Here is a 9,037-nt window from a genome sequence, read left to right as displayed (position 1 = left end):
ATATATTTTTTATCCTCCTTTACTTCTCATGTTTCATTAACTTTCCTTTCCTAAATTGAATTTTCTCTGAGTCGTAGTCCTATTATTAGGTTGTTTTTTTTCGTACCATCCATGAAAATTAATTAGTACATAATACATGAAATGTACTATATATGCTTTCACTGAGTCTTCTCCTTTTATCTTACCAAATATTACGCTAGTTGCTCAAATGTTATATTAATCATATGCTGTCCATTAGAAATACAACGGAATGGGAAAGGATAAATCAATGCTTTGACAAAAAATTAATATTTTAATAAAATAAAATAATCAATTATTGCTTACACTTAATTTTAAATTGTATTAACGTTTTCATTTCCTGTCTATATAAGTTATTGGTATAACCACGTAATTCTAATGCAAACTCAACTGAGTTACTCTATGTTAAAAATATATTTATTAAATATATAAACCTTGCGGTGCATAATATCCTTCATACTAAATAATCAAATAAAATTTTGAGAGACTGTAGATTTAAAAAAAAAAATGATAGGTCTAGAAGAAATAGTTTAAGACACCCGCCAAAGACAATTTTAACACCAACTCTATTCACATTCAGATTTTAAGCCCTTTAACTCGATATGGAGGTCTAGTAGAGGCGCTCACGACATTAAAAAACTTTAAAACTAAAGAGAAAAAAAATTTTGACCTTAACTCACCACCACTTTTAAGGTATTGTTCTACCTGGAAAACAACCCTATTGGAATTTAGCTCACCTGATTCAAAGGAAAGACCGCTACTGTTTCTTAAATGTAACGGAACATGTTTATAGTGAATGCACTCACTCCCTCTAGACGAGTTTTATTAACGATATGACAATGGACATTGATATAATACAAATTTTTTAGGGTATCAAAACACAAAATAAGCTTTAAAATAGTATCTTATATAATTTTTTGTCGTTTTGTCTCATTTCTTGCAAACGTTATCAATGAAAAATTTTAAAACAAAATTATATTTAAGCAATTATAAAACTGCATTATTTACAATATAATGTTTTCATTCGTTTTCTTTTTCTGACCATTCAGTTTTTATCGGGATAAAAATATGCAAAGTGTTTTCATACAGTTAATTAGCATCTTAAAAATTGTGTGTGGAGTAACACCGATGGTAGTTACAAGTCTGTATCACGTCATTGTAGTAACACTAATATCCCATTTACTAGATGTATTATTATGTAATACAGTTTTTAATAGCAATAAATAAATAGAAAAAGAGAAACATTTTGTGTAGTAGACAAGGAGAGGCTACGCACGTGGGATCACCAATTTCAATGAAACTTTTTATGGTGACACTTGGTCGAAAAATAATAGACATGTGTCTGAGGGTTCTTGCTAGTGCACTCTAGGAACTGAGAAAAAAAACAACATATTTTTAGAAAATTATTGTATTATGCCAGCTTTGCTCTACTTGTATTTAATGATTATTATATACCAATCGATTTGTTGTTTTTTTTTTCTAGAATAAAAACAGAAGATTATTGATCGTATTAAATGATTTTAAATGTGTAAAAAATTACAAAAGCCAAAAGTCGTTTCTAGTAAAGAAGACCAAACAACTTTTTTAAAGTTAAACAAAATTAAAATTTGTTTTTGAGGGAAACAAAATCAGATTCCGCTTTACCATTATTTGAAATCCTTAAATACGAATTTTCTTATTAATCAAAAATTAGAAATTGTTTAGCTTTATTTGGATTCAGATGTATTATTAAGGTTTTCTGAAGGAATGTCCACTCTGTGCTTATATTGCAGCATGGGGTTAAGTATCCTATGCACGGTGTGCTTTCTTTGCACCATGCTTTCCCTTCCTCAGGTAAATTCCCGGAATTCAATATAGCATGCTTTTTCACTGTGGATTGTCTTGCATCGCTCTTCTTTTCTGTTCTAATTAGGAATGTCACCATAATTTTTGAAAAAATACGTTGCAATTAAATAATTAATAATTTATTGAAAAAAATATGGTTTTCATAAGCAGAAAATAAAAAAAGTAGGTCTAGTTTGTTTAGTAAAATATACATATATTTATAGAATATAAAAATATTTTGTTAAAAATTAATAATATATATATATTTCCAATTTTATATAGTAATAATTATAAAAGAGTAAACTTTCACCTAATAAGTTATAATAAAAGAATACAATTAACTGAATTTTACAAACAAATATATTTAACAATACTTGTGTATTATAAGATAAATTGAAGATAGTAATGTTGTTTTCATATTTCATAGTAGTATTGTGTTTAAGTAAATATTTATTTATTAACTTTTAAAATTTTTTGAGGGTAATCACTTCCATTTTTGAATGAATTATTTATTATTTATTCATGATATTGTACGTTTCGGGACCATTGTCCCATATTCATGCACCATAAAAACCTATAAGAATAATAAAACTAACATAACACCAATCTTCATCGTTATATATTTTAATTTATACAATAATAATCACCTCATGATTTCATATGGGAAATCATGTCAACCATTTGTCCATCTTCACTTCTCTCTGACACAACCATCACTCTACATTTCTTACTACCTCCTTGGACCTTATCTCATGTCCAGAAAAAAAAATATTTTGTTAAAAATTAATAACATATATATATATTTCCAATGTGGTTCCGAAAACACAAAAATGATCCTCTTTATTTCACTTGATGTTTTTTTAGAAGAAAAAAAAATTTTAAAAACAATTTAACAATTGTAAAAAAACAATTAAAAAATATAATAAAAAAGATGTAAGTAAACTAAAAAAAAACATATAAGCAGATGATAATTTGTAATATGTGATATGTAAAATTAATTGTAAGGAAAGCAAGGGATAATATACGGGAAACGTCACAAAATCTAAATAACAGAGATAGTCAACAATAAATGTTAAGAACATTCATAATTTTAATTTTGAATATAAAAAAGACAATAAACCCAGAAAACTTTTCTTGAAAGTGAGTGGCGCATCTGATAAAGAAAGTTTTTTTTTTTGTACTTTGTGTTTGAGTTATTCCATAGATATTGCCCTAGACTGAAGTTAATTTGTAACAACTCTGATAGTTTAAGGAAAGTTTGTAAAACGACCTCAATATTCAAAGTAATTCTGATCAATGGTAATATTTTTGGAGTACGTACAATTCTAAATTAAAACAAAAAAAAATGTAAAAATATGCCACTATTTAGGCAACAGCGAAATATAGAATTATCATACACGATAACAGATATTAAAGATGAGCTTAATTTGAAAACAAATTCACTAAATACACCGCAGATTTTCCACCTGGTGAAATATTGCAGCTCTTTCTTATAATTCTATAACAGCGGTATATCGTAGAATGAACAAAAACATACCAAAATTACAAATAATATAGAAATTTAAGTTTATAAAGCATCATACCTATCAGTTTACACACGTATGCTGCATAAATAGAGCTAAGCCAAAAAATACAGTTTTGAGAAAAATGTAATAGAAAAAAAAAATGGAGTCTGTACAGTCAATTTTTTGCTTTCACTTACCTACTTAGGAAATAATTTTTGTATTCACACTGTAGTACAGGTTTACTAACTATTGTTTAAAGTACTTATGTTAATAAGCCAAAAAAAAAAATTCAATTATGTTAGGCTCAAGACTCTGGGGAACAAAATCCCTTTACACAGCATATACAGATATAACTTATTACTAACTTATGATTAAATAATTTGATTAAATTTTGGTACTATAATAAATAAATGTTTCATCGTTAAAAGTTAAACTTTCATGACCTAAATAAATTATTTCATAAGTAAACACTTGGATTGACGACTTGAGTTCTTGAAGGAAGCAAATTGATAATGTAGTTATATAACAATGGTTTGGATTGCATTTTATTAAAATCTTTTAATCAAGTGAAAAATAAATGTTAAAATTATTATCTTCATGTATACCATATTTAAAATTAGTTAATGTATAGTATTATTTCTTTTTTGAAATATAAAACACAATAAGTATGTATTATATATTTTAAATACAGGTTGGAACTAATAATACTATATTCAGAGAATACTGTAAAAAATAAATTATAATGCATTCGAAATTTTAAGTGGAGTTTAACCAATATCATTTATAATAATAAAGGACCAAAAATACATTCATAATTTTTTTTTGTACAATTTAATGATGTACAATCCGTGTAGCATATTTTAATGACTAGAATGCGTCGATTTTATTTTTGTAATATTTAATATACTAATTTAATAAATTGAATATATCAAGAACAGATTCAGTGTTTAGTATTTTTTTTTTTACAAAAAATATTATAATAAATAAAAATATTTTGTTTTTTAAACTATATCAATATTTATTAAACGATGAGAAACATATCGATAAATATTTTTAGTATTAATATTACCAATTGTGGCAGATGAAGAGAAACTATGAGGTAGAAAAGGTAAGAAAAATAGTGACTAAATATGGACGAATACATACATCAATACATAAGAGAAGGGGGGTAGAGGAGGGGTGGTGGAGGGGAGGAGGCGCGTGGAGGGGCGGCCCGAGGAGCCCCCACAGGGAGCCCAGTTCCCCGCCGGTCCCCAGCTCTGTACTGTAGTGTTCCGCTCTCTCAGTGTCGCCTGTCGTCTGCGTCAGTGCCACTTATACATCTTCCAATAACTTATATATACCATACTTCGATATCGGATCAAGACCAACCCCGAATGGACGGTAGTGCTTAGTGTGGCCGGAGCAGTAGGGATGGACAGGTAGGATGTGATGTGGCTGCTCTTGCTGCTGCTGGGAGTAGGCTGGGCGGGTTCCCCCGGGTTCTCGCCTCGCCCTGCCGCCTGGGGCCGCCAGGTGTGCTCCCACCTCGGCGACGCGGCCAACTCCGTGGCTGCCAGGGCCGTCCTCGCGGGTTCGGTCTTCGAGGGTAAGGCTAGGTCGAGGAGCCCCGTGAGGCAGGGCCTATACTCTGTCACCTTCGTGGTCCAGGCTGTGCACAAGGACTCCTCCCCCGTGCCCCTCCGGCCGCGGGCACAGGTGCGACTCCAGTTCCGCGAGCGGCGAGGACCCGACCCGCCCGGGGCTTGCAGACAGAGTTATGACTTTGACAGGACCCCGGTCCGGACCAACATCAAACGCGGTGGCAAGTACATTGTGTTCGTGAAGGGCGTGGGGCCGCACAACTTTACCCTTCTCGGCGAACCAGTCTTCAGGACCAGGAAGCACCTCACCGCTGTTAAAGAGGTCCTCTGCAGAAACTGCCGTAAGTCTTTGAATATTTTAATCTTTCTGCTCATATATATCTATAAGTCCACGAATTTCAGCTTTTAACGATGTATCTGCAGGCTCATAAGAATGGGACTGCAAGACTTGGAACTGCCGACTTTTGACTCAAGCTCTGTCCGACTTGAGACTACATCACCATTTTGGACACAATACTATACTAATCGTTGCATTGATATACTCGTTGAATATTGACATTTCTCTTCCAATAGCATGTAGGTTATTCAAACATGTATAGTCATATTTCTGGAGTTTACTGGAATGAAAATCAGAACGTTGTATGACGTTTCGAACTTATAACCGCGGGTTTTGAAGATATATGCGATTTATTTTATTACCACCGAGTTTCTATCACTATATTATTATAAAATGTTCAGTATAAGTTTCTTTGATAGTATGAATCGAATCTTCTCGATTTTTAAAAAAATATATTTCACCTTATTTCGGTATTATAGGTATTCTTTATGCTTGAATTAATTGTAATGAAAAATGAGTCGTTTTTTCTTTATGTACTGAGAAAGAGCGCCGCTCAAAGACTTCAAGCAAGACCTCGATGACACTTACCACCTGTACATTCCTCTCTTGAAAGGAACTTTTGAAAATCCGCTATCAATTATTTATCCACTATATTTATTTAAATGTTTCATAAATAATATCATATATATACATCAAGAGACTTTGGACCCAGGATCCTCTAAAATTTCGTAACGTTCTACTTTTCCCCCTCCGACCGTATCGTATCCACACTAACGACCAAACAAACAAACATAAATAAACCCTTTGGAAGTGATGGATGACATAGGGTGTTATTTTTCACAACAACCACCTCAAAACTAACAGCTCGGTGGGCTTTTATTTGAGTATGTGCCTGAAGTAATGCAAATTTACTTTGGGAAAATAATTTTATAAGATAAATAAAGAATATGGACGAAGTCCATAGTAATTATGAAATTCCAAATTTCCTGATTACATATGTAACCGATAAATAAAAATGAGGAATTATTCAATAATTATTATAAATAAATATAATATAATAAATATTTAGTAATATTTAATAATCTTGATGATTTATCTTTACAACTGACTTGTATATAAATTATTTTAAAAAAATAACACCTATATTTATGCTTTAATTCTGCAGTTGTTTAATTAAAGCACAAATCTATACTTATTTAAAGATTAGAAATTATTTAAGATTTAAGTTATTTTTCTATCTAAAATTTTCATGTGGAAAATTATTTAGAAAGTATTACACACATTTATTAAAATATTTTCATCCATTTGATGCATTCGTTAAGTTATATTACTGTACATATTAATTAAATAAAATGATAACTAAAAGTTCTCTACAGATTTTCAGCTTAGACTGCAGTCAATTTTTGTTTTAATGTGTGTTAAAATCCAAAATCACAACTTGTATTTATAAACAAATTGGCATATTTTACATGGTTAATTAATTAATTTATATTTTTTAATGTGTCTTTCTAGAATTTGATGATTTTTTTAAATTCCTTTGTTACCTACTAAATAATTCATGCCATAGAATCTGATAAAATTTTAAAAATTCTCTTTAATTTAGCGTTAGTCTTACCATCCACTCTTAGATTTATTATTTTATAATACTTATTATAATCGATTCAGTTTTTTTTTTTGTATAACAATTATTTTTATTATAATTCAACAAGTGAAAAATGAATTTCATTATCTGATTAAATTAGATTTCATTTTTACTTATGATCTTACAAAAATGTAAATAATTTTAAGGAATCATATCGAAAATTCAATTAAACAATAAATTATTACAGAAATGTTAATTTTTAAAATTTCATCAGATTACAGGAAAATTAACACTCACCTAAGAAATTGAATTTTGTAGTCCGCATACTATACGAACATTAAAATATTATCAGGTTATTCCAAAGTGTAACAAAGCTAAAACTTGCTATATATTCTTTAATTTCGAAATTTTTATTTTGGTTTGTTTATTTGACTGGATATTATAAAAGAAAAATTAAGAATTCAAAACCATCCTGAATGCTTTTATTTTATATTTGTTTTCAACATCTTTAAAGAAAAGATTTTTTAAAATTATTTTTTATAAATAGTTATTAAAATTGTATTAAATTATTCATATCCGTTTCTATGATCATCAAACCCATATATAGTTCAAGATTCTATGTATTTCTATATTTCCTGACAAAAGGCAATGGAGTAGTCAAAATAATAACAATTTTCGGTTTTTCATGTTTTGTTTCATAATAGAAAAAAAAAGGAATATTTAAAATAATTAAAGAATCTACAAAGTAGTAAAAATAAAAAAAATCTGTTCAACGTATTGACTTTCTGAAAATCATGTGTTTCGACTTATTTATTGTATTGCTATTCAACATATTCATTTTAAATTGTCAAATTTTTTTCTAACAGTATTATAAAGTATTGTAATATATTCTCCGAAAAAATATATCGAATTTGAAAACAAAATTCACTCGCGCTGGCGCTTAACCGAAATAGTCTTACTTGGAAACAACTTCGCTAAAAATAACGCGACAGAGTAGTCTAGCATTCGAACGGGGATACGAAAATTCATTTTCACCCAATAATAATTTTTACTAAACCTTTAGTCATTATTTTTCTACAAACAAGTCTTGATATTCTTCGGTTATTATGAATCGGTATCTGTTTCCCGAGTAAAAGCCGGTAGGCCCTGGAGAGAGCATTGCTCGGCTGCCAGACAAGACGTAGGTGTTTCGAGATGCAAATCGGTGTCTATTTAAGTCTGCTACGATATATTCCAATTCCGTTCTTGTAAACGTAATTATTGATCGATCTATGGCTAAACATATATTATTTTATGAAAAAAAATTATATTCACAAAGTATTTTTTGTTTCAAGTTATATACAGGAATACATCCTCATAATAATCAGCACTCCATAATGAGCTGTGAATATTATTTGTTTATAAAATAATTACATTTATAATAATATTTATTAGTATTCTGTTAGTTGAAAATTAAATATTATTTTCATAATACATTGTGATTTTCATTATTCAAAACACATTTACATGCACTACTGATTCGTTTTTATTTAGCTAAACATTTCAATTAGGAAGCCATAATAATAATAGAGTACTACAGAGTAAAAACTAGGCAACTTTTTCTCTTTTTGTTGTATCTAAAATGAGTAACGACGGTTTTTGAGAGATTTTTGGAAGCCGGACATAATGCTAATTTGAGAACAGAAGAAAAACGAGCTTGAATTGCTCAGAATCACCCAACTTTGTCGACCAGATCGAAATATATTCTTAAAGGGAAAAGAACAAGCGATTATAAGATAACTTTCTTTTCCTGAACATTTAGAAAATCTTGAGATAGCTCGTTTCCCCACTGTATTCTTCAATCAGTTACATCCCTTTTTCTTTTCTTTCTTTTTTTTTTTTTTTAATTTCCTAAGTTCGTTTTCATTACCGTATCGGAATTATTCATTTCTCTTATGTATCTGATTTGTTGATGTAATTCACAGAAAAAATATCAAAAGACATATATTTTTAATTAATTCTTTCGATTAGCATTTCTTACTGCTGTAGAAAACTTATACATGATTTTATAATAATTTTAAATATTTTTTTAAGAAATAATTGTTACTAGGGATATACTTTTTTTATAGATGAGATGTTCAATTATTCTTTAGTTTCTCCTTCCTTTAATTTGATTGTTGTTTAGTTTTATGATCAATTTCATCATTTA

The 9,037-nt window shown here is 29.3% G+C and overlaps 1 protein-coding gene across 4 annotated transcripts in view; it reads left to right on the top strand.

The window, feature by feature from the left end:
* The first annotated feature begins 4,590 nt into the window (after positions 1 to 4,590).
* vn (membrane-bound neuregulin protein vein) overlaps positions 4,591 to 9,037 on the top strand; it is a 208,727-nt gene continuing 204,280 nt past the window's right edge. For all 4 annotated transcript variants that reach the window (XR_010844500.1, XR_010844501.1, XR_010844499.1 and 1 more), the window contains exon 1: positions 4,591 to 5,271. Coding sequence is in view for 1 of the 4 variants with exons in the window: in XM_067051376.1 (XP_066907477.1) it covers positions 4,779 to 5,271 (493 nt within the window). In the remaining 3 variants the exon portion in view is untranslated. The remainder of the gene's footprint in view (positions 5,272 to 9,037) is intronic.

Source organism: Halyomorpha halys, unplaced genomic scaffold (genome assembly GCF_000696795.3).
Source record: "Halyomorpha halys isolate HHAL.00 unplaced genomic scaffold, Hhal_1.1 Scaffold434.1, whole genome shotgun sequence".
Classification (NCBI taxonomy): domain Eukaryota; kingdom Metazoa; phylum Arthropoda; class Insecta; order Hemiptera; family Pentatomidae; genus Halyomorpha; species Halyomorpha halys.
The sequence above is the reverse complement of the archived record's forward strand: the minus strand, read 5'-3'. Positions and strand labels throughout refer to the sequence as shown.